At 46.8% G+C, this 26,085-nt stretch overlaps 1 protein-coding gene across 5 annotated transcripts in view; it reads left to right on the plus strand.

Moving 5' to 3' along the window:
• Positions 1 to 25,645, plus strand: part of LOC147665170 (uncharacterized) — a 76,533-nt gene extending 50,888 nt beyond the window's left edge. For all 5 annotated transcript variants that reach the window (XM_086949707.1, XM_086949706.1, XM_086949705.1 and 2 more), the window contains 2 exons: positions 6,967 to 7,136; positions 25,056 to 25,645. In XM_086949707.1, the coding sequence (XP_086805833.1) occupies positions 6,967 to 7,136; positions 25,056 to 25,201 (316 nt within the window). In that variant the 3' untranslated portion in view covers positions 25,202 to 25,645. The remainder of the gene's footprint in view (positions 1 to 6,966; positions 7,137 to 25,055) is intronic.
• The last annotated feature ends 440 nt before the right edge of the window (positions 25,646 to 26,085 follow it).

Below are 26,085 nucleotides of genomic sequence, written 5' to 3' on the forward strand. Positions count from 1 at the left end.
AATGAAGAGATTGTTTCAGCTTTTAACTTAATTTGCTCAAAAACGGCTGAAGAACTTACTGTTCCCAATTCCAATTTGCCACCCAAGCCATTTAAATGGTTTGATAGAAATTGCTCTAAAGCCCATAAAGAACTGAAAAATGCCCTTAAAATAAAGCCGAGGGATAAAACTTTAATCTCTAAATTAAGACGAGAGTATAAACTGGTTGTCAAAAATAGAAAAAATACAATTAAAAAGAATGCTTGGAATGATTTGCTTGACGTGGACATACTACGGAATAGTAAAAGATTCTGGGACATCATAAACAACCAATTTTTCTCTGGGGAGATCAACACAATCTCCGACTGCATTATCAGTGACGAGAAATGGGTTGATCATTTTAAAAATATATATGGCGGCAATGACCCTGTGAATGGAAATGAGACAGGACCGACCAGGGGCCTAGTGGCAGTAGAATTTAATGAGGAGGAGGTATATAAAGCCATAATGGACTCCACGAAAAATAAGGCTCCGGGCCCGGACGGAGTCCCGGTAGACTTCTTCATATATGCCCCGACCACCTGGTCTAAAGTCCTTACAAATGTCTTCAAGGCAACAAATGATGGATGTTTTCCAGAAACCTGGAACACATCTGTCATAGTACCAATTTTTAAAAAAGGAGACAGGGAGAACCCGGGATGCTACCGCCCAATTTCTTTGATAGACTCTGCCTTTAAGATCCTGGGCAGAGTACTACTGACAAAGTTGAGAACAAGCCTGGAGATCTGTGGGGATCTCGCAGAGATTCAATATGGCTTCAGGGAAAAGCGGGGAACCTTAGAGCAATGCTCAAATTTACACCTCCTAATATCGAAGTACACGGTGGCCGGGGAGGGTTCACTATATTTGGCCTTTATGGACCTCTCCTCGGCCTTCGACTTGGTTAATAGGGCCAAGCTCTGGGCTATACTGCGCGAGCTTGGTATTGAGGATCCCTTGGTGTCCCTCATAGCAAGCTTGCACCAAGGCCTTACTGCGAAGGTCCGGGTGACCAGGGATGGGCGATGCTCTGACAGTTTTAGGTCAAATAAAGGTGTCCGCCAAGGCTGTATCCTAGCCCCACTTTTATTCACCATTTACATTAATGATCTAGGGAAGTCACTGCTAGCAGGCAACGCTGATGTCCCGCGGGTAGGTGGGAAGCAGATTCCGGCTCTTTTATATGCGGACGATGCTGTTCTCATCGCCCGCACGGGCATTGGGCTACAGACCCTTTTGGAACTCTTTGTCTCCTTTATGGCCAAATTGGATCTAAAAATCAATGTGACTAAATCGCACACAATGATTGTGGGTCCACAAAAAAATAAATTACATACAAAAACCTTTTTTTGCAATGGCGAGGCTCTCTCCAGGGTCCCGGTTTTTCCTTACTTAGGGGTCCTGTTTGATGAGAAGGGCTCCTGGGTCCCGCAAATCAAGGCCAAACATATTTCTTTAGCCCGGTCCACAGCAGCCCTGTTGGATTTTACTAAAAGACTAGGGGCTAAACCAATGGATGCTGTGTTAAAAGTTTACAAAAGTAAATGCATTTCAATAGCCTCATATGGTGCAGCACTGTGGGGTTATACTAATCTGGATAGTATGCAGATAGTAGAGAATAAACTTATTAGACGAATTTTGTCGGTCCCAAACTCCACACCTACCTACTCCATACATGAGGAAGTTGGCCTACCCTATATTATAGATGGATTGAAAATGGCCCCTTTACTTTTTTGGGCCAATACCTGGATAAATACTGAGTTATCTTTAAATCACACAATTCTTAAAGACGTGACTGCAAGGGAGGGGGCAATGAAAATAGCCTGGCTGAGATATATAAAGTCATCATTCACTGCCCTCGGAAGACCTGACTTATACACAACACCATCAATAATCAGGAAAGCGGACATTGCATGGATCAAGAAGGAATTCCAGGGGAGGACACGCTTAGAGAGAGAGGAGTCTGAAGTTAACAAACCGTTAGTAAGAGCACATCTGGTTTTGTCCTCTTCCCCCTCGATGGAACCTTACCTGCAATATGTCTCTAAACCCTTGCACAGATTTTTGCTAACCAGATTCAGAATGAATTTAATCCACTATTTACTAGGTACCTTTCCTACGTGGGGTAAACCGGAACATGCACCACCCTGTGAGTGTGACCAGTTCTCTAATCAGGACACTCTTCATTTCCTGTTTTTCTGTGCATTTTACGATTCTGAGAGGAGAAAATATCTAATTCCCCTCCTGAAAACACTGGGCTTTATACAAGTGAGACCTGCCTTGCTTTATCTCCAAAGGTTACCGGATGCACATGTCACTTTTTGTGTAGCGAGTTTTTTAACAGCCGCGCACAGAGGTAGAAATAAAAGAATCCCTAGAACTGTACTGTTTTAAACTAAAAATTAATACATTAACTGCTACTTTTTTGTATGTATCATGGTGACTAATTAAGTGACTCTTTTATGGACACTATGTAAAAACAAAATGAACTGTGGGTATTTCTAAAATGTCTTTTTTAAATATATGTATGTCTTGCCTTTTATGATTTTAACAAAAATCGAATAAAGTGTATTTTGACTGACTGACTGACTGACAGAAAGATGTTTTTGTTTTCTCCTTATGGAGAATTCACTGAGGTTCCTCCGACATTGCACGCCCTGCAGTCACATGCCCTATATTCTGGTTAGAAATGGACGATGCAGGAATTTCCTGCACCATAAACACGTCGAACTACCTCGCAAAGTGTAATAATTAAGTTTAATGTTGATGATTTCGTTTATAGACTGCAGTTGTCCTCTGAATGGCGTACATGGAGGCACTCTTGTTGTAGTAAAACAGTTGTGGTGCGATCAGGCATTGTTTTGATTTTTTTTAATTGTATTTGCATATTGGTTTTTTCTCCATATGGTTAAACTGGCCTGGTTTCTCCTTTTTACTCGTAGCTAATTTTCTGAATTGTCTGTAGCCATGCAGGCTATCTAAATCAGTTGTCTATAGGGAGTTCAGCAAACACTATGAGTCACACAGGCAGCAAGAAACTGTTTAAATACCCATAGTTAAAAAGAGCAAACTCGCAGAGCACGGAGTTTGGAAGAGCTCAGACGCACAAATAGCTTGGAAGGAGAATACATACAGAGCCTGGAGGAGCACACACAGAGCCTGGAAAAGCACACACAGGCACAGAGCTTGGAAGAGCACACACAGGCACAGAGCTTGGAAGAGCACACACAGGCACAGAGCTTGGAAGAGCACACACAGGCACAGAGCTTGGAAGAGCACACACAGGCACAGAGCTGGGAAGGGCACACACAGGCACAGAGCTTGGAAGAGCACACACAGGCACAGAGCTTGGAAGAGCACACACAGGCACAGAGCTTGGAAGGGCACACACAGGCACAGAGCTGGGAAGGGCACACACAGGCACAGAGCTTGGAAGGGCACACACAGGCACAGAGCTTGGAAGAGCACACACAGGCACAGAGCTTGGAAGGGCACACACAGGCACAGAGCTTGGAAGAGCACACACAGGCACAGAGCTTGGAAGGGCACACACAGGCACAGAGCTGGGAAGGGCACACACAGGCACAGAGCTTGGAAGGGCACACACAGGCACAGAGCTTGAAAGAGCAGGCACAGAGCTTGGAAGGGCACACACAGGCACAGAGCTTGGAAGAGCACACACAGGCACAGAGCTTGGAAGAGCACACACAGGCACAGAGCTTGGAAGGGCACACACAGGCACAGAGCTTGGAAGGGCACACACAGGCACAGAGCTTGGAAGGGCACACACAGGCACAGAGCTTGAAAGAGCAGGCACAGAGCTTGGAAGGGCACACACAGGCACAGAGCTTGGAAGAGCACACACAGGCACAGATCTTGGAAGAGCACACACAGGCACAGAGCTTGGAAGGGCACACACAGGCACAGAGCTTGGAAGAGCACACACAGGCACAGAGCTTGGAAGAGCACACACAGGCACAGAGCTTGGAAGAGCACACACAGGCACAGAGCTTGGAAGGGCACACACAGGCACAGAGCTTGGAAGAGCACACACAGGCACAGAGCTTGGAAGGGCACACACAGGCACAGAGCTTGGAAGAGCACACACAGGCACAGAGCTTGGAAGGGCACACACAGGCACAGAGCTGGGAAGGGCACACACAGGCACAGAGCTTGGAAGGGCACACACAGGCACAGAGCTTGAAAGAGCAGGCACAGAGCTTGGAAGGGCACACACAGGCACAGAGCTTGGAAGAGCACACACAGGCACAGAGCTTGGAAGAGCACACACAGGCACAGAGCTTGGAAGGGCACACACAGGCACAGAGCTTGGAAGGGCACACACAGGCACAGAGCTTGGAAGGGCACACACAGGCACAGAGCTTGAAAGAGCAGGCACAGAGCTTGGAAGGGCACACACAGGCACAGAGCTTGGAAGAGCACACACAGGCACAGAGCTTCGAAGAGCACACACAGGCACAGAGCTTCGAAGAGCACACACAGGCACAGAGCTTGGAAGAGCACACACAGGCACAGAGCTTGGAAGAGCACACACAGGCACAGAGCTTGGAAGAGCACACCCAGGCAAAGAGCTTGGAAGAGCACACACAGGCAAAGAGCTTGGAAGAGCACACACTGGCACAGAGCCTGGAGGGCACACACTGGCACAGAGCCTGGAGGGCACACACTGGCACAGAGCCTGGAGGGCAGACACAGGCACATAGCTTGGAAGAGCACACACAGGCACTTAGCTTGGAAGAGCACACACAGGCACAGAGCTTGGAAGAGCACACACAGGCACAGAGCTTGGAAAAGCACACACAGGCACAGATCTTGAAAGAGCACACACAGGCACAGAGCTTGGAAGGGCACACACAGGCACAGAGCTTGGAAGGGCACACACAGGCAAAGAGCTTGGAAGAGCACACACAGGCAAAGAGCTTGGAGGAGCACACACAGGCAAAGAGCTTGGAAGAGCACACACAGGCAAAGAGCTTGGAAGAGCACACACAGGCAAAGAGCTTGGAAGAGCACACACAGGCAAAGAGCTTGGAAGAGCACACACAGGCAAAGAGCTTGGAAGAGCACACACTGGCACAGAGCCTGGAGGGCACACACTGGCACAGAGCCTGGAGGGCACACTCTGGCACAGAGCCTGGAGGGCAGACACAGGCACATAGCTTGGAAGAGCACACACAGGCACAGAGCTTGGAAGAGCACACACGGGCACAGAGCTTGGAAAAGCACACACAGGCACCGAGCTTGAAAGAGCACACACAGGCACAGAGCTTGGAAGGGCACACACAGGCACAGAGCTTGAAAGAGCACACACAGGCACAGAGCTTGGAAGGGCACACACAGGCACAGAGCTTGGAAGGGCACACACAGGCACAGAGCTTGGAAGGGCACACACAGGCACAGAGCTTGGAAGAGCACACACAGGCAAAGAGCTTGGAAGAGCACACACAGGCAAAGAGCTTGGAAGAGCACACACAGGCACAGAGCTTGAAAGAGCAGGCACAGAGCTTGGAAGGGCACACACGGGCACAGAGCTTGGAAAGGCACACACAGGCACAGAGCTTGGAAGGGCACACACAGGCACAGAGCTTGGAAGGGCACACACAGGCACAGAGCTTGGAAGGGCACACACAGGCACAGAGCTTGGAAGGGCACACACAGGCACAGAGCTTGGAAGGGCACACACAGGCACAGAGCTTGGAAGAGCACACACAGGCAAAGAGCTTGGAAGAGCACACACAGGCAAAGAGCTTGGAAGAGCACACACAGGCAAAGAGCTTGGAAGAGCACACACAGGCAAAGAGCTTGGAAGAGCACACACAGGCAAAGAGCTTGGAAGAGCACACACTGGCACAGAGCTTGGAAGAGCACACACTGGCACAGAGCTTGGAAGAGCACACACTGGCACAGAGCTTGGAAGAGCACACACAGGCACAGAGCTTGGAATAGCACACACAGACACAGAGCTTGAAGGGCACAGAGCTTGGAGGGCACACACAGGCACAGAGCTTGAAAGAGCACACACCGGCACAGAGCTTGGAAGAGCAGACACACAGGGTTTGGAAGAGCCCCGGCACACATATAGATTGAAAGAGCACACACACAAACCACTGAGCACAGTGGCACACTACCAAGTATTACAAAGTACGAGACTGGCTGCCTTTCCGCCATGCCATATTCAGTATATAATGGTAATGGGCAAAATAATGCATTATTGTGCTTTTGTTGATGAATAGGTAAAGCTCATTTAAATGAAGTGAATGTATGTTTTGTCACTTGTGAAGTCATTTGTGGCTACAAATAATGCCATTGTCTTTCCTCGATACCTCGCTTACATCCCTTGTTGGCAAATGTATTCTCTGGCGAGCTATCGTTTTTCCGAATCTTACTTGCTCTCGTTTTATGTCTCCCAGAGTCTCACAAAAATACAGTTACAATACAATACAATACAATTGAAAATGGTAGTTCTTTTGACATCAAAGGTCATATTCACACTCTCATCGTATGCATTTGGGTCACTGCACTGCACCCGGTGGGATTTATTTAAATGGACCAGCACTTCGCTAATAAACCCAGTTTCCAATTGTGCAATTTAAAATTTGTTGTACAAATTCATATTTGCTACACTAGTGCCCCTATCAATACTTTATGCATATCGGAATCACTCCTAGCATCCCAACGTGAAATTCATGCATAAAATGGGAGTGGCGAAATCCCACTATTTCTCCCAACCAAATAACTTGGCAATCACAATACCTTGATACGATTTGATTTGATTTATGTGGGATTTATGTACATTGATGTATATTTAACTTGCGGAGGCCCTGTTTGCACAGTGACTAAACAAGACGCTGTTTTCAGTCCAATAGTGACTTAAACCTGTAAGTAGCAGGGTGTGAATCTAAAGCCTTGTTTCTCGTCTTTTTCTAGTGAGCAGACCGATGTTGATCAGCTCCAACAGCTGGAAACCAAATCAAAGGCCACCTTGGCATCTCTTGAAGAGCGAGAGCGCCAGCTCAGGGCAGAGGAGGAGCGGCTAAACCAGCAACTAGAAGCTGCACAGGCCTCCCTTGCAAACGTGCGTGAGCTGCAGCGTGCAGGTAAGGCATGTGAGACGACCTCCCATCAGCAGGTCCACTTCCACGAACATGTTAATGGTCATTTTAAGTCTGGTCTGTTGTTAGACCTGGTATCTTTGGTGCATTTTTCCCCTGTGTTTTTGCTTCTAACCTCCTGTTTTTTACTCTGTGCTGAATGTCATTTTTGCTGGTTTTAGGACTGAGCCCTTTACCACTGTTAACCTGTGCTAAAGTGCATGTACTTTCTGTGTGAAATTTATTTGTGATTTGTTTATCCATGATTGGCATAATTGGTTTACTAATAAGTCCGTAGTAAAGTGCGCAAGAAATGAAATGAAATGAAATTTGGGACTTCTATAGCGCATGGCTGCCCGTGAGCGTCCCAGCGCTGAGATTGCAAAACCTCTGGGGTTAGAAGCAGGGGGGTAGGGAGAAAAGGTTATTGCGGGAAGAGGTGTGTCTTGAGTAGTTTCCGGAATTTCAAATAGTTGGGCTCGGAGCGAAGATGAGATGGCAGAGCATTCCAGGTGGTGGCGGCTGTAACCGAGAAGCGACGTCCTCCAGTTCGGGCTTTTTTGGTTCTGTGGACCGTGGCCAGATGACCCTGGGCTGAGCGCAGTGGCCTGTTGGGTCTATATGGGAAGATCATGATCTTTAGCATTGGGGGGCCTTGATTCTGCATGGCTCTATGAGTGGTACAAAGGGCTTTAAATTTGACCCTTTCGCGGATCGGCAACCAATGTAGGGCCTTAAGAGCGGGTCTGGCTGAAGCTCTGCGGGAGGTCCCTGTGAGGATCCTTGCAGCGGCATTTTGTGTTCTTTGAAGAATATTGATCGTAGATTCTGGGGCAGCCAAACAGAGAGCGTTGCAGTAATCTAGTCTTGATAAGACTAGACCTTGGATGAGCATTTTTTGTGAGGGTACCGGGAGTAATGGGAGGATCTTTCTGGTGGAACGCAGTAACCCCACACACGTACCTGCTGTTTTTTTGGCTTGCGTTTTCAAAGAGAGGTCCTGTTCAAGCCAAAAACCCAGACTTTTGAGTTCCGTCTTGGGTTGTGGGAGGGGTCCTAGGCATGCTGGCCAAATAGCAGAGGGAAGAGATGACATTTTGTTTCCCAGCAGCATGAGCTCAGTTTTCGAGCCATTGAGCTTGAGCCTTGAGGTTGACATCCAAGCATGAATTCCTTCTAAACAGTCGTGGAGGTTTTTAAGTTTGTCCTCTTCCAGTGAGAAAGATACGATCATTTGGGTGTCGTCAGCGTATGTGACGGCTTTTATCCCAAAGGGGCAAACCACGTCTTCCAGGGGGGCCATGTACGTGTTAAAAAGTGTAGGGCTCAATGAAGAGCCCTGGGGGACCCCACACTGGAGGGGAAGGATATCGGATCGCATATTCCCTTCGCAGACCTGAAATGTTCTGTCTTTTAGAAACGATGAGAGCCAGCTAAGTGCTGTGCCCCTCACTCCCAAATTGAAGAGGCGCTGAATCAGAGTTTTATGATCCACCGTATCGAATGTAGCGCTTAGATCCAGGAGGATCAGTAGGACCGATCCTCCCGAATCCAAGATGCATCTGGCCTCCTCGACCACTTTCAGGAGGGCTGTCTCAGTCCCCTGACCTGGACGGAAACCTGTCTGTGTGGGACGAAGGAGATTATTGGTTTCAAGGAAGGCTGACAGTTGCTGGTTGACCACCTTCTCTGCAATCTTACTTAAGCCTGGTAGGAGAGAGATTGGGCGGAGGTTGGTCAGATCTGCGGGGTTCATGCCTGGTTTTTTCTGTAATGCCTTGACAATGGCGTGTTTCCAGTTGGGGGGGACTACTCCTTGACTAAGAGAGGCGTTGATAAGGCTGGTGGCCAAATGAGAGATGGTAGGTCCAACTTGTTTGAGGATGCGGATAGGTGCTGGGTCGTTGGGGGAGCCACTTTTCAAGTCTGAGAGGGCTTTCAGAAAGTCCTCATTGGACAGCTGATTGAAGCTGTCAAGAGTTGGGCTGGTGATGGGGGCTGGTGGAGCATCCAGGGGGTTGTTATCAGCTTTAGGTGGGAGTGAATGCAAAATATTAGAGATTTTATTTTGAAAGAAACAGGCTACTTGGTTGCATCTGGCAACTGTGGGTTGCTGATTCGAGGGGGGATTGGGTATTTTGAGGAGCTCTTTGACTATTTTGTAAGTCTCTCGGGATGAGTTGGAGGCAGCTTTGATTTTTTTTATCAAAGAAGGAAGCTTGAGCCGCTTTTCGCGCAGCTTTGTATGTCCTCATCGCTAATTTGTATTCTTCCTTGATGAGAGGGTCCCATTTTTTCCTCCATTTACGCTCATGAGTTTTGCAGATTTTTCTAAGGTTCCTGAGTTCTTGTGAGTACCATGGTGATTTAAAGGTGGTACTTTTTTTCTTTAGATCTTTCTTGGGGGCGACTATATCCAGAGTGGAGGTAAGCCAACTGGTGAAGTTATCGTCAGCTATCACGGGGTCAGGGTCTGCTAAAGGAGCGGAGCGTGTTAACTCCTGTGTCCAGCATTCAAAAGATATTCTGGACCATAGTCTGTCACATTCTCTCGGGATTGGTATATGACCAGTGTTTAAGATGGTTTGCCAACTAAAAGGGATGAGAAAGTGATCGGACCATGGGAGGGGGAGTGAGGGTCGAGCTCCAATTGTTGGAAGTTTGGAAGGTTGGCAAGGGGTGCCCAGGGCCCGTAAATCAAATGCTACTAGTGGGCCTGCAGCATTGATTGTGCCACCCACATGAGTAGCCATGAAACATATCTCAGACTTGCCACTGCAGTGTCTGTGAGTGCAGTTTTAAACTGCCATGTCGATCTGGCCATTGCAACCACTTGCCAGGCCCAAACCTTCCTTTTTAGGTCGAGGACTCCGTCGCACTGGGTAAGCAGTGGGCGGAGCTCCGAAGATTTTATGTTTCTTAGAGTAGGGGGCTTGAACCCGTCCCTTTTCTCCATTGGCTGGCCTAGTAAATGCTGGCCTGCCATTGGAGGAGAGGGGCGTCACTCCCTTTAAGCCCTGTCTTTTGGAGATTCGGGGGCGTGTTTTTTAGGTTCTTTCTATCTGTCACGTAATCAGTCACTCAAACCTAAAAAACACGCCCACGTTTCTCCGAGGCGAGGCAGAAATGGCTCTGAGAAACACACGGCCATTTTGGGATTCGGGGGCGTGCTTTTTAGGTTTGAGTGACGGATGACGTCACAGATAGAAAGAACCTAAAAAACACGCCCCCGAATCCCAAAATGGCAGTGTGTTTCTCCGAGGCATTTCTGCCTCGCCTCGGAGAAACGTGGTCGTGTTCATGGCGTGGTGCAGTGGAGCAGTGATTTGTGGACAGTAGGGCTCTCCGCGCGCTGCTGGCTGAGCAGCCTGCCCCACGGACTCTGGGTCCTCAATGTTTGTTTTCCCCGCCTGGATCCAAGTTTGCGCCGCGTACCCCTGCCGTACTTCCCTGCATCTGGTACGCTTCTCATAGAGTGTGTGCCACTGCTAAAGTTTCGAACTGACCCACACGCGGCGTACTTTCATCTGGCTGCATCGTACCCCTGCTGCTCCGCGAAGAGAAGGGTACGCTTCGTCCTCTTTAATTCAGGAAGAACCGTACGCTGGGAGCTGTGCGCTGCGTACACTCCCTGCACTGATTTTCCCGTTAGCTCTGTACGCTGTGTACACCAGGTTAATATTGAATTGTGCCCTAAGACCCAGGCGAACGGTACGTCGTGTACCTCTGTCTGGGCGCATTAGAACTGTACGCTAAGATCAAAAGCATTGAACTGTATGCTGTGATTTTTAAAGCAGAGAACTGTACGCATCGCATCGACAGAACGAATATGTGCGCTGCGAACCGCCTGTACTGTCTGCCGCGTACTCCTGAGTCCCTGTGTTGCAAGCAGTACGCCCCGTACCGCGAGATGCGTGAGCATCGGTAGGGCCTTTGTTTTTCCCGTTTGAAGCGCACCAGAGCGCTACGAAGCGCACAGTCTGCTTCAACCTGGCCAAAAGTTGCTTAAACCCTGCATCCCGTGTTGTTGACACTAAAGAAGTTGCTGACGCGCTGCATCAAGTGTTTTTGGGACTTAAGGACGTGTTGGAAACCTGCACTTCGGGCATTCTAAAAGGAACGCTATTATTGCAAAAGTATTGAGGCCCGCCTTTCAACGTCCAACATTGTGACGCCCTTTCCGCCACACTGGACGTCTGCAGGACTCTCTCTTGCCCTTTTATGACAGGGCCTTGTTTCAGCGTCGGCTTCAGCTTTGTACATTTTTAGATCTTTTGCGTTTATTTTTCAGCTTTCCACGTAGACGGAAGAAGTAAGCACAGGCTTTTTAAGCCTGGGCACAGGCCTCCTATTTTCCAAGAGCCCACTCCCAACCTCCCACCACCGATAAAGTGATCTCTGGTTCTTCCCCCTTCTCTTTAGCTCAACCTCTTTCTGCGTACCTCTACCCCTGACTCTCGCTCTTTCTACCTATCCTTACTTTACCTCACCACTCTCTCTCCTTTGCCTCTGCGCCTCTATCATTTTCATCCAAACCCCCTACATATGTATCTCCCCCTTTCCACACCTCCTTTCTCCGCCATCTTCCTCTACCTACCCTTACTAATGTTTCCTTAACTCTGTCTACCTTCACTAACTTACTCTTCACATCATCTGCCTCTACCTTGGCTCTCTCATCTTTCTACCTCTCGATATTGTATTACCTTATCTCTCTATCTCCCAATAAATAAATTGCAGCTCTTCTCTATCTACCCTTAAGTGTCCCCTCTCTGTACCACCCTCTAGCCCCCATCTCTGCCTCACCGACCTGTGTCTCACACCTCTGTCCTTGGGTTACCTCAGGTCTTCAGCACCCTTCACCTCTCGCAGGTACACTTCTATGTACGTGACCTCTGTCACTCACTATCATGACCTTACTGTGTCACTGTTCTCTTTGCACCTCACCGCACTTTTCCCATCTCACTGCCTCACCTCTCTCTCTCAATCTCATCTTTTCCTTTTAACTCGCCTCTTTTCATCTCACTTTTCCTCACCTCTCCCCGTCCTTCTAGTCCCACTCTTTCACTCCCCACCCCACCCATCTCCATCTCATTCCTCTCTTCCTCACGTCACTCACTCTTATCTGTGTACCCCACATCTCTCACAAAGTAATCTCTCAATTTGTCTAACCTTTATTCGCAGCCTCACCTCTCCACCTCCCTAACTCTCCTCTCACTACCTTCCTCCTCTGTTGCTACCTCTTTCTCTACAGCAACCCTTTATTCAGTAGAGGGACGCTTTACATTATTAAAAATTAAATATTATTTTGCTTCTCTTGGCTCCTCTTACGAACAGTGAAACAAACTCAGCAGTGATTTTAAGACTGTCCACTGGTTTAGGAAACATAAATAAAAGTTGCTTGTGTGGTGTCCAATGTTGCCTTTGTGGTCTTCAACTGAGACTCCTTACCGTCTAACTACACCCTTCGTCGTGTGTCGTCACCAGCAGTTATGAGGGTGTTTCATGTCAGAAGGAACATGGCTTTCAAACGTTTAATATCCATGTGTAGGTGGCTGTATGTGAATGACTCTGTGTGGGTGGCTCTGTATGTGTGTGTGGGTAGCTTGGTGTGTGTGGCTCAGTGTGGGTGTAAATGCAATAGGTCATGCATTTGCGAGCGATTAAGCTATTGGCATTGTAAATGACAATGCCATTTATTTATGATAAAAAATAAATAAAAAGAAAGGTCATGAGCAATGCCAATGGCGCTACCTTTAATAATGCCGAGACCATTGCATTGTAAATGCTTATTACTACATGTAAGGCACCAAGGTAGCCCCATGTCTCTAAAAGTAGGACATTTATTTTTACATTTTATTTTTTATTTTACAGAGTTTTATATAGAGTGAACTAGACCAGAATCGGGTATCAGAACGCTTTACATAGCACCAGTTGCATTACATGATTTGCCCGGAATCACAGGATGTTCAGCGTCATTGCTGAGACTCGAACCCAGTTCCCCAGATTCGAGGTCGACCGCTCTAGCCATTAGGCCAACTCCTCTCCTCAATTTCTTCTCCTCTCCGCAATTTCTCCTCCTCTCCGCATTTTCTGGTAGTGAAATATTGCTAATTTCTTTTTTCACTACAGCAAGTCCTATTTCTCCCATAGGTTTTAATTGGAGCTACCTTACAGCACATTACAAGAGTATTTTCCAATTGGGAACAGATAGAGATTTGGAGTTTGGGGTCTGAACTCCTCATTTAAAAGTACATCTTATGGAGACGTTGGTTGTTAAATTGAATGTTTGAAAATGCCACTTTTAGAAAATGGGCATTTTGTTGCTTTGCCGTTCTGTGTCTCTGCCTGTCTGTGAAATCCACATCTTGGTTTGGTCGACAGTTGGTCTCTTGTACATTCACTGTAGACAGTTACACAAAGAGAACAAAGGTGTGCCTTGCATATCCTGATGGGCCATCAATAGGCTGATGGGCCTTCCTGAGCTACAGTGGTGGGATGAGTTGTCACTGACACCTGAATAGGGCTGTGCCTGTCCTCACACAAAGCGGTCTCCAACCCCTCCCCCTTGTCCCCACCACCTCCGTAATGTGTCTGGAGCCAGGTCAGGAAAGGCAAGGTCTTGTGCACTATTAAGACCTTCTTTTGAAGTTTGCCTACTTCTAAGGCAGAAACTGGTATAAGTGCTAGAGCTGTGGCCCCATAACTTAAATGTCTGGACTAAATGCCATATTGCCAGAAAGAAGAGCTGGATGCTCTAGGAGGGACTGACACTCTGCATTTTGCTTTGTTGTGCTAGCCTGCTGCTTGATGCTTTTGTCCTGGGAGTGAAAGGACTGGACTTTACTTTCTACATCCTGCTTCCAAGGTTCTGCAAGGATTTGTGCATGCTTGCCTCCTGTTAAGAGGTATAACTGCCATCAAACACTTCACCTACCAGTACCTGGGCTCTTCTGCTGAGAGCCCTGACTTGCCATGTGGTGCCAAATCCATTTCCTGGGTCCTTGGAAATAAATCTAGTGAAAAAATCAATGCATCGCCTCTCAGCACCAGTTTTTTCGACGCAGCACCGCCGTGCAGCTGAAGAATCAAAAATTTGCTAGCATTCGCACCAAGAATTTTCAATTCTATTAAGGACACGGAGGCGAGGATTATGCTTCTCTTTCTTTACTGTAATTAACACAGCAGCCAATGAAAATGTATATTTTCACAAAGAACAGTAAAACAAACTACATTTCCCATGAGTACACATGAGTATAGGCACGCCCCCATAGTCCATAAGAACCCCTTGCGTGCTCCCATTATCCTCTTTCTTTGAGGCGAACCAAGTCCAACAATAACGTGAATAAGATCATAACTCCTCCAACATGGAAGAAACAAGGTTTCAGGCCAAACATCCTGCCGTCCATCGTCGATCAGTCAGACTTCTTATCTGTTTCTGAAAGAAAGGAAATAACACCACCGTAATCACTGTATAATTGGGTGGGCAAGCTTATTACTGTAAACTAAGCCGGGTGGGATAATCCTCGCCTCCGTGTCCTTAATAGAATTGAAAATTCTTGGCGCGAATGCTAGCAAATTTTTGATTCTATTACAGGACCGGAGGCTTCAGATTATGCTAGTTTAACGCTCTTTAAAAAAACACAGAAGTAATATCACCCACCGGCTTATAATAAAACGTCTTAAACGTTGATTCTGAAGACCAATCTGCACAACGTATAATGTCTTGGATATTAGATCCCAAACTATAAGCTTTCGACGCCATAGTGCCTCTCACTGTATGAGCACCAAAGATCTGTGTATGAATACCCTCTTCTTGCATTATGAAGCGAAGCCATCTGGCAATCGTGGCAGCCACCACTGGTCTAAACGGTTTTTGCAAAGCAATCAATAATTGTGAACAACCTTGAGGCCTCAAGGCCTTTGTACAATCCTCATATGCCTTTAAACATTGGACTACACATAGTTTCTCATTTTCAGGGAATGCATTATAATCAATGTGTCGTGACAATGTCTTAGTACGACCTGTAATACAGAAAGAAACCCCTTCTGGGGTAAACACTCTACCTGTAACGTCGAGTGCTCTCACATCCGAAGACCTCCTGCAAGACGATAGACAAAGCAACATGGCAAGTTTGGCTGACAACTGTTTCCTATACAAAAGTGCATTAGTAGGCCATCTGTTAAACAAAGAGATGACTAAAGAGACATCCCACAGACCCGTATATTTGGGTTTAGGGGGATTAGCAACCCTAATCCCTTTCAGTAACTTGCGAACCACCGGATGCATACCTACCAGTTTCCCATCTATCTGAGCATGCCCCGCAGAAACGGCGGAACAGAAATTATTTACTGACCGATAAGCCAGACCGTCAGCTGCTTTCTCCGACAGGAAGTTCAACATGTGGGGTAACTCTGCCCCCACGGGATCCACCTGTCTTCCCACGCACCAATCCACCCAGTTCTTCTAGGCCGCGGAATAACGCTTCCTGGTCGATGAATAACGCTTCCTGGTAGATGGTTCCCATGCCTGCTTGATGAATTCTGAAGCTTTGCTCGAAACTCCTGGCAATTGCCACTGTTCCCTGAAAGCCTCCATGCCATCAGCGTTAGCCTGCCCTCCAACAGCAAGCGGTGCTGCTCCTGACGAAGGCCCTGCAACAGCCACTCCGAGTCCGGTAGTAGCCGGGGGCGATCGCAGCTCCACTGCAACAACTTGGGGAACCAAGCTTGCGACGTCCACCACGGTGTCCCCATGACTACTTCCTGTCTGATCACTTGTGTCGTTACCCTGGGGATTAACAAGAAACTGGGGAAAGGCATACTGAATCCCTTGCGACCAATCCTGGAGAAAGGCATTGGTTGCAGTCGCCATCGGATCTTGCCTCCAGCTGAAGAACCTGGGAATCTGATAGGTCAGCCTGGAGGCAAAGAGGTCTGTCTGAAACGGGCCCCAAAGTGTCTGTAACCACTGAAACACTTGGGGAAGCAGCTTCCAGTCACTGTAATCCCTGAGGTGCCTGGAATTCCAGTCCGCTACCTGGTTGGACTGCCCTGGGATATACTCTGCTACCACCGAGATCTGATTCTCGAGACAATAGTGCCAAAAGTCCTTAGCCATCTGGACAAGAAGCGACGTCCTTGTGCCGCCCAACTTGTTGATATACCTCACTGCTGAGACATTGTCCAGTCGCTGGAGGATGCAGCAAGAGGTCTGCCTCGGGGATAACGTGCGAATCGCAAATGACCCTGCGAGCAGTTCTAAGTAATTTATGTGTAGCGATAGTTCTTGCGTTGACCATCTGCCTCCTGTGGATATATCTCCGCAGCAAGCGCCCCAGCCCCATCTGCTGGCATCTGATTCGATCACCACCTCTGGCTGTCATCCGAAGATCGCCCTGCCGTTCCAGGCCTCTACGTGACCGAGCCACCACTGTAACTCCGTTCGGACTTCTTCCGACAGTGGAATGGAGTCCATGTATGATAGTCCTCTCTGAAGATGCTTGATCTTCAGGCGCTGAAGTGCCCTGTAATGAAGGGGACCTGGGAATATCGCCTGAATCGAGGAGGTCAAAATTCCCACTAACCTGGCAATCGCTCTCAATGTAACCGTCTGCTGGACCAACAACTTCACAATTTCTCTTTTCAAGTCCCACAATTTCGCCTGAGGTAGACACAGTTGTGCCGCCTGGGAGTCCATTGTGAACCCCAGGAAGTCTATCACCATTGCCGACTTCTTCTGATTTATCACAAAACCTAAGCTTTGAAACAGCGTCGTCGTCATGACCAAATGCTGCTCGAGCGTGGATTGGCTCTGAGCTAAGATCAAAATGTCGTTTAGGTAAATTATAAGTCTGAGCCCTCTCTCTCTGAGGTGGGCCACCACTGGCTTCATCACCTTGGTGAAGCACCAGGGTGCTGAAGAGAGCCCGAAAGGAAGAGCCAAATATTCGTAACACTGGCCTTTCCAGAGAAACTGCAGGAACCTGCGGTGTGGAGGAAAAATTGGTATGGACAGATATGCGTCTTTTGAGGTCCAATCGGACCAACCAATCTCCCTCCTGCAACAAATCCGCAAGAAGATAGATACCTTCCATCTTGAAATGGTTGAACTGAAAGGGGGTTTTTAGGAGATTCAGAACTCAAGGGCGCACTGCCTCAGTTTTTAAGTTACAGTGTGTGATGTAGATGGTTGGTGTGTAGTGCGTGAAGAGCAGGCGGAAAACACCCTTAACCGTCTAAAAAAGTCAAAAGACTAGGCAAAATTACAAAGCTATGCTCTCGCAACTACAATAAGTTATCACAGATAAAGTACAATGATAGATGAAAATTAATGAACAGAAGCAGATTCTTTTGTGTGTTTCTTGTCACAGCAAGATGTTGGTTTATTTTCTCCAGACTTGAGGAATGTCACAAATAGCCGACACGTGTTTCGTCGTGTACAGTTGAGTCAACACGACTCTTCAGGGCTTAAAGTTCAACTGCAAATGTATGGGTTGAAATTAGTCTGGACCTCGTGGTTGCGTTCACTATGTTAGTCAGAATCAGATTTGTGACTGGTATGGAAGTGTATATCCAATAGGGTCACGTGCAAGAAGCACTTTATCTCGTTAAGTTCCGCCTTATTGGTAGGTGATAGTCTTCGAGTGTTAGCACTCTGAATACGGGTGCGTATCAGGCGGAAGCCGGGAGGGGATCCATCCGTTGGGCTGCTTTAAGGGAACGGGTTCGTCTCGTGTACGAAGTTCGTACACGAGAGACAACCACCGGGAACTACCAGAGGAGGGATACCATACCACGGCACACCGCCACAGAGGAGACGAACCCGTTCCCTTAAAGCAGCACAACGGATGGATCCCCTCCCGGCTTCCGCCTGATACGCACCCGTATTCAGAGTGCTTCTTGCACGTGACCCTATTGGATATACACTTCCATACCAGTCACAAATCTGATTCTGACTAACATAGTGAACGCAACCACGAGGTCCAGACTAATTTCAACCCATACATTTGGAGTTGAACTTTAAGCCCTGAAGAGTCGTGTTGACTCAACTGTACACGACGAAACACGTGTCGGCTATTTGTGACATTCCTCAAGTCTGGAGAAAATAAACCAACATCTTGCTGTGACAAGAAACACACAAAAGAATCTGCTTCTGTTCATTAATTTTCATCTATCATTGTACTTTATCTGTGATAACTTATTGTAGTTGCGAGAGCATAGCTTTGTCATCTTGAAATGGTTGTAAGTAAGGTATTGGTTGAAATCCTTGAGGTTGAGCACTAACCTGTTGCCCCCTTTCTTCTGAACAATGAAGACGTTGCTGCAGAACCCGCGAGGCCCGCCTAGGCATTGAACAATCGCTAGCTTCTGCAGCAAGTCTGCAATTTCTTCCTCTATGAAACTGCGATCTTGTTGGGAAAAATGGAGAATCGGTGGAGGAAACGCCTGTGTTGGATGAGTATAAAACTCCAACTGAAACCCCTGAACGGTCTGCAATACCCAAGCATCCTGAGTCAGAGCCTGCCACTGAGGAAGACAATGTTGTGTTCGACCCCCCAAGGGCAGTAGAAAGATATCTTGTACACTCGCCTGTTCTATGCTGTGACTTGAAATTCGCCCTGTTGTTTCCCGATTGGAAACGACCTCTGTTGAAGCGTCTACGGGACGGGTAAAAGGTACCTCCACGGGTGGAGTCCCACTCTCCTCTTCCGCGACCATAGTCGCCGCGCTGGGAGCTTTGCTGGAAGCCTCGGCCTGACGAGCGGCCCTGCCTCGCCCGGCCCCGTGAAAACACTCTGGTTAAGGGCTCTTTTGATACCGCTCTGGGCTTTGTCCAGGGGGGTGAATGTCCCAACATATTTCGAAACATACTTGACGAACCGGTCACCGAACAAGTGACCACCCGCCAGCGGACCTGGCTCTGCCTCGGCCAACTCAGCCAGGTTACTGTCCATTCTTAGGAGCAAGGACTTGCGTCTCTCCGAGGAGATCGCACAGTTTTCGTTTCCAATGAGGCAAATAGCGCGCTGGGTCCAACCTGCCAAAATGTCCGGGTCAACTTTCTTTGCCCCTTCCTTGGCCGCCAAAGCCATCTCCAATATTTTCGCTAGGGGACCCACAACGTCGAGAATTTTATCTTGGCAACCTCGCCAAGCACGGTCCAACCCACGTTTGGGGTCTTTAGATAATTTCTTCAGGAAGGTGAGCATGCTGGCATTGATCTCTGAGTCTCTGCCACGTTGTCTGGCCGTTCCGGACGTGGACATTCTGATTTTAAACAATTACAGACTTCTCTAGAATGTATGTGGTTACGCAGGACACAAATGTGACTTTATTTTTGTGCAATTGCAACTTCTAAAGTGTAGATGTTTGTCAGAATTAGTGCATGTTCTCGGAAACAGTAAGCATTGGGTTTGTTCTGCTCTCTGGCGTATGCAGGCTGTGCCACTGACGCAAAGAATTTCTTGAGGTGGGGTGTCATGTGGGTTCGTCGAGGAAGGCCATGAATCTGGCTGCGGCAGGATATGTTGGGTGTCATCTGCATAGGAAATTATGTTGAGACTATGTGATCTGGCAATGCTGCCCAGTGGGGTTGTCTATGCGTTAAAGAGCGTGGGGCTGAGCCTTGGGGGACACTGCAGGTGATCAGGTGATCTGCTCTGTTTCAGAGGTGAAAGGTGGGAAGTGGATTCTCTTGGTTCTTCTGCTCAGAAAGGAGGTGATCCATCTAAGCGCATCCCCCCCTATTGTTTAAGTCAAAGGGTCTGTGGCCAAGGCTGGACCTGTTGGCTTCGCAAATGTTTGTTCGTTTTGATATTGGGGTGCTCAGGCAAAATGCATGAGTGGAGCATGAGGCTGCATTATGCCTCTTTATGTAACCTTTTATATTGGTGGTTGCCCTTTTCCTAAGCGTTTACAATGTTTGTATATAGTACATCTTGGGCACTGGACTAGCGTGATTTATTCAGGTGTACACTATTTGATCAATTGGTGTATGCGGGCTTTGAACACTTATCTGCTGGTTCAACAGTGGATAATAGAGACAGAACACCGGATCTTACTTTATGGACAAGGTGTTGCATCTAGGCATGTCCAACAAGCAAACCACTAACTTCATCCAGCAGCACCCAAGACTGGAAGAAGTCTTTGTCAGATGCCCCTAGAAGAATGAATGCACACCTCTTCTGCTCGGGCAATGGACCTCATCACCCACTAGTTTTCAAATCCGTATACTGAGTGCACCCAAACGTTCATCACTGGTGAGAGGCACAAGATAGGGCTACTTTTCTATTGCTCTCTGAAACCCAGCTAGCACGTGGGTGGATATCCCATTACGTTCAGGATTTTCCAACGTAAACCAACTCTGCATTAGAGGTTATTGTGCTTATGGTGATAGTTGATTATTCCTCTATCAAGCTCCACCATCAACGACGGGAGCTGTGCATTTCTACCGTGCTGACGTCCAGCTTAGTCCACCCCTCAAAAGACTGGGAGGGCTGGGGCAGATCGGTTTGTTGCAAGCCTTTCTAAATTTTCAAATTACTATTCATTCTTGTGCACAGAATGCACACAGATTTTGAATGCATTAGGAAGAGGTTTGTGGGGTGTAGTTCAGCCCAGATGTTTCCTAAAATTCAGGTTCGCGGCTTGTATCGCGATTGTTTTGCTCAGGATGATAACAAGTCCAGCCCACAACTCTGTATAAAGATCGTCGGCGGTTCAGTGTGGCCTATGTTTTTAAAGTATATGTGTACATTAAACACAATTTTATAGAGAACTGCTAGTAACAACTGTTTCCACGCTTTTAGGTTATTGTTCAACGTTTTTACGAGGAGGCCACCTGCTAAGACTTAGATATATGGATATAAACATAGGATCTACCCGATACCGCTGGTTCTTACATGCCTTCTTTACCATACTCGTTCCAGACACAGTGTGTAAACATGACCTTCTATCTTCGGAGTCGGAGCCTGTGTAACTGGGTATTGTACTAAAAGATGTGGTATGCTAGGCCAAAGGGTACCTCAGTGAGCTGAAAGCTCACCACTACCAAATGTTCTTGACATCATCCTCAGCCTTCCACTCGTCTGTGGTTGTAACCACCATAAAATGGCTAATGTTTATCATTTAAATTACATTGCCTAGAAAAGGATGAAGTACAGTGTTGTGAATTTGGTTATAGTGCCTAACTTTGTATGATGTACTGTGGGGAAATCTACTCTTAAATATATGCCACAAAACATAAACAAAATATCCTGAATATAGGTTTGTGATCCATAACTTCACTTAAGGTACCATACCAACATGTATCATCAAAGTCCATGTTTTTGGAGACAAGAATAGTAAATCTGTACTGTTCTTCCCCACGTTTGGCACTTCACATTGTGGCTATGATATTTTTATAGTTCACACGTACAGTCTTGGTGTTTCAAGAACATGTGTTTGTGCACATAGGTGACACACTGCATAGATACAGACCTAATGTGTATGCAGCTAACTGGTGATGGGCTCCTGAAATTCTTGAATACACCTGGTCCTGTGGCGGACCATTCGCTAGACATGATACATTAACGACATCGGCACACATTGTGCTAATTTTTTAAGTGGATTAAACCAATAGGACGCTTTACAATCTGGTTGACAGTAGCACAATATTCATTAATAAGAAATACAATAACCTTATGTATCCCTGTAGTGGAGTAGCAGCACACCTGTAAAATGTTTATTTGAGAAGAAATGGCTAAAGTGCTCTCCAGCCCTGGAGCTTTGGTTAAGCAGTGCAGCGGGCTGAATTTGTCTTGAGAAACTGGTTGTAGTATTCGGGACTCGCAAGGCTCAGTGGGTTTCTCGACCCATCCTGTGGCAGAGCACAGTAAGGGGATGCCAACACGCATTAAGTGGCACCGGTAACACCTCGGTTCCCAGCGCCTAAAGCAGTTAAGCATAGATGGCAAAATAATAGCCGCTGAATCGTCCAGGCCCGGGGTGAGTGTGGGGCTTTTTGGAGTTGTAGGTCCCTGAGAGAGGAGGACTGCTACCCTATCAGACTCTGCCCCAAATAGCCTTAGCGCGAAACACGCGCTAGTGAAGGCGAAAGGGAGGGCTGTCGAGTCCTGGTATAGGGGTATACCTCGGCAGCGGGGGAGACCCGTAGTCTGGCCACCACCATTGTGTATGATACGGAAGCCACACCCACATTCTCCACCTGGCCCATCTCGTCCAAAATGCTTTTTCAACCATAAACCGGGTAAAATCCTTACATAATCACAATGATAAATGCAAACAATACCTTATATGCAACGTTTGCTCAATTGCTGTGGGACCTTCTTATTATCCAACTGGTAGTGTGAACAAGAGCATCCGATCCAATTATTTCTGCCCCCTGTTCTCAAACTCCTCAGAAGCAGAAGGTGGTTTTACTCAGTAGCTCCAATCCTGTATCAAACCAAGCTTGTGAGTGACCTGGCCACCATCTCAGCCTTGAGCCCCACCACCACCACTCCTGGCCAATTCAGAGTGTGCCCCCATGCTGTTTGTTAGGAAACCGCATGGAAGCAGCACGATTGGCTTGGTCAGGTGCTGCCAATGCTCCAAAGGAGGATTGGGGGCTGTGGTAGCAATCATCCGGGCTCCCTACACTGTGCATGCAGGCAAGGGTTCAAGAGCTTATGTTGGGCTTAATGGGTAGAGCAGCGCTGTTTAAGATGGTGGCACTCCCTCGTTTTACCTATATAGTACAATATGTTTTTAAAGATGAGATACTTTACTGAGGAAATTATGGGAGGTGCCCCCTCCCACCCCCCCAAGATTAGCATTGACTACTCTACAGCGCTCCACTTATGAGGGCATTGCCTAATGTTAATTTATACTATAAGTTGCCAGATTAAAACGTGATCAATGGCTGCGTGTATGCACAATCAGAAGACCCGGTGTTTTGATTAGACAGAGAGATGCTGGGAGAGATGGGCTATTCATGTTACCTACAGTGGGGAGCTGACTGAGAATGCCCCCCCAGCAGCGAAAAAGGTAGTTGCTGGATGGCATGAGCTTCAAAGAGAAAGGGATGCCGAGTGCTCCTCACTCCAAGGACCCCTTTGTTGATGGGTGCACAACTGAGATTAGTATCTGGCCTTGCTGGCTTCCATAAGGGGGACATGTTAGCATACTGGCAGATGTATGGGATGCCAGCGGGTTTGCATAGATTCAAACCGAATACAAGATGCCACCCTCTCAGGTATTCAAGTACCTCCAACTGAGACGTGTGCTACAGGTTAGTATCGCGTTGGATGTGGAGGTTATGAAGTCCTTACCTCTGTAGAACAGATTGCTGGAGGTGCCAATACTCATTAAAGCAATTTCTATCGCATACTAGACTCCGATGAGGAATACCCAAAGAAAACTTGAATGCTTGAGAGCAAGATGGCAGAGGGACGTTGGAGACTTAGAGGATGGGGACTAGGGAAAGGCGTTGGAATTCCCCAGGCAGGTAGTATGAAGACCTGCTACAGACTGATGCTACTAAAGATCCTGCTTAGGGTCTGTTGTACCAGAGCTCTCCTGCTTACATTAGGTAGAATCTTGGATGAGGACTGTTTGTAAGGGTGTGAACAGAAGGGTACCTTCCTCCACACACTCTTGGAGTACCTGATCCTAGGTGAATTCTGAGAGGGGGTGACACAGACTTCAGGGTGCTACTGATATCCGGATTACTCCGGAGACCCTATCAATATTGTTAAGGATATGGAGTGGAGCTGAAGCATCTTCTTATCAGCACATATCAATTTACCTGGGGTTTCTCCTAGCCAAGGGAGAAGGGGCACATGATCCTCTGTGGATCCTATGCAGAGACTGGGAAACGGAAATAAACATAAGCTATGCGCATGAAAAGATGATTTGTAAAAGAAGGGGATGCATAAAGTTGTTTTTAAAAAGTTGAAAAGGATGGATGAGTTATGTTTCTGGTAATTTAGCCGGTGACCTCAGTGGAGAGGGAGTGTTAGGGATTGGTTATTTGGACGGTGTATGCATGTTGTATTGTTTGGAAAAATCAATAAAATATTTTACAAATAAAAATAGATGTCTTGTTTTTAGATGGGTCTAAATATTTGCAGAATTTAGCATCTGTTCGGTTACGCTGGTCTCTCACATACAGATGTCTGTTTGGCTGTTGATCATTGACACCTTATGGATAGCTGTAAATGAAGCATACTGTAGATGATGAAATAATGTGTTCACCTGCTTATACTAAGCAATGTGGATGCTAAAGATATACATGGTAAAAGGTCCTCTTCAGGAACCAAAACAGCGGCTAAAAAGTCGTCCATCTTAATGATATGTACACAGATCCTTACTAAATGGTACAAATAGGTTCAGGTCTTTTCTATGCTATATGTTAGCACTCTATCGAAAAATGTGACTGTTTGCGAAACATAGGATTGTATTCAATTTATCTGGCACTCTGCAAAAAGCAATTGACAGAACATAAACCAATAGTAAGCAGTGAGTGAAACATACAGCATTTGATAGCCAATGCAAAGGATGCTTTATATACATGTACGAAGCAGACACTAGCAGGTATTTGTTTGTTACAACATGGAAAGGGAAGGCCCAAAGCAGACAGAAAGAGTAAGAATGTTCCGGAGCTTGGCAGTTAGGGGGAAGAAAGCGCAAGAATGCTCAAGGATTGGGATTCTAGACTGCGTTGTTAGCCGCAATTTCTCAGTTGGAATCTGATGGAATTGGTGAACAAGGTTAGAAAGGGGGGTAGGCCGTAGACCGATTTATAAACTGCGCAAAGAATGCGAAACTGTATGCATGTTATAGTCTTGAAAAATGTTTTTAAGAAATTTGTAATTTTTTCAATGTAAGATACTGGATAGATCTGAATAAAATATTTTACATTCCGGGTTTCCTTTTTTTCTGCAGCGGAGGAAGAGCTTCGTGCTTTACAGCAAGAATGTTCCAGTGGATGCTCGGTGGCGTCCCCTGCAGAGACCGAAACAGACCGGCTCGTGGATGCATGTTTGGAACGACTGGGAATGCTGCAGCGTCTTACTAAGAAAATGAAATGAGTGATAGGTGTTTATGTTACAGTTGAGCGATCCTGTTGACTAGATGTCCTATCACTTCATAATGGAGGCTGATGTATGTGGGTATCCTGTGACAGATTCTGCTGCACTGGCCACATTGTTTTTTATAGGTGATGGCATATAGGACAGAAAAGGATCTAGTTTTGTATTCATTAACCAGAAGGAGGAAGATGAGCACCAACATTCCATAGTTGCATGGAAGTGGAGTCCCTTCCTGGTTCTATGTTTGTTAGTGAACACCAAAGGTTATGGGGCCGCAATCTTTTAGTGGTTAGTACTCTGTACTGTGTGTGAACACCAAAGGTTATTTTATGTAATAAGAATAATACTCAATGTTGAGGAAATGGACAAACAGTAGAAGGTCATGCAGAGTTTTACAAAAAAATATTTTCATCTATCTGCCATGATTAAAGTTCTTTTTTTCAACATGTTATTTTCTCTGTTGTCTTTACAAAGAGTTCAGGGATCCACCTATCGGCGTTTAGCAGAGTGAAAGGTTGCAATGTGCACAGAAACAACACAAACAGCTTTCTCACCAATGTCTATCACCATATACAAAGTCTAATTTGGGGATATTAAAGGAAGGACACAGAAAAAACACAAACTTAGCAAACACTTCTTGAGTCCCTCTCTGTCCCAATGGGTATAATTGGTTAAGTCCTTGTCTTTCTAACCAATGTACAGCCTGTCATCCAAAAAGAGCTTCTACTTCACCCATTCACCCCTTACTGGTTAATACACCGCCTTACACTAGTGGCTGAAGCTACATCTCAAAGCATCAATGACAACAGCCAGCCTGTATTTTTGTCCAAAAAACAAATCCTGGAGTGGCTAACCTGCATGCAGTCAGCTTCTTTCCTCATATT

Source organism: Lissotriton vulgaris, unplaced genomic scaffold (genome assembly GCF_964263255.1).
Source record: "Lissotriton vulgaris unplaced genomic scaffold, aLisVul1.2 SCAFFOLD_4726, whole genome shotgun sequence".
Classification (NCBI taxonomy): domain Eukaryota; kingdom Metazoa; phylum Chordata; class Amphibia; order Caudata; family Salamandridae; genus Lissotriton; species Lissotriton vulgaris.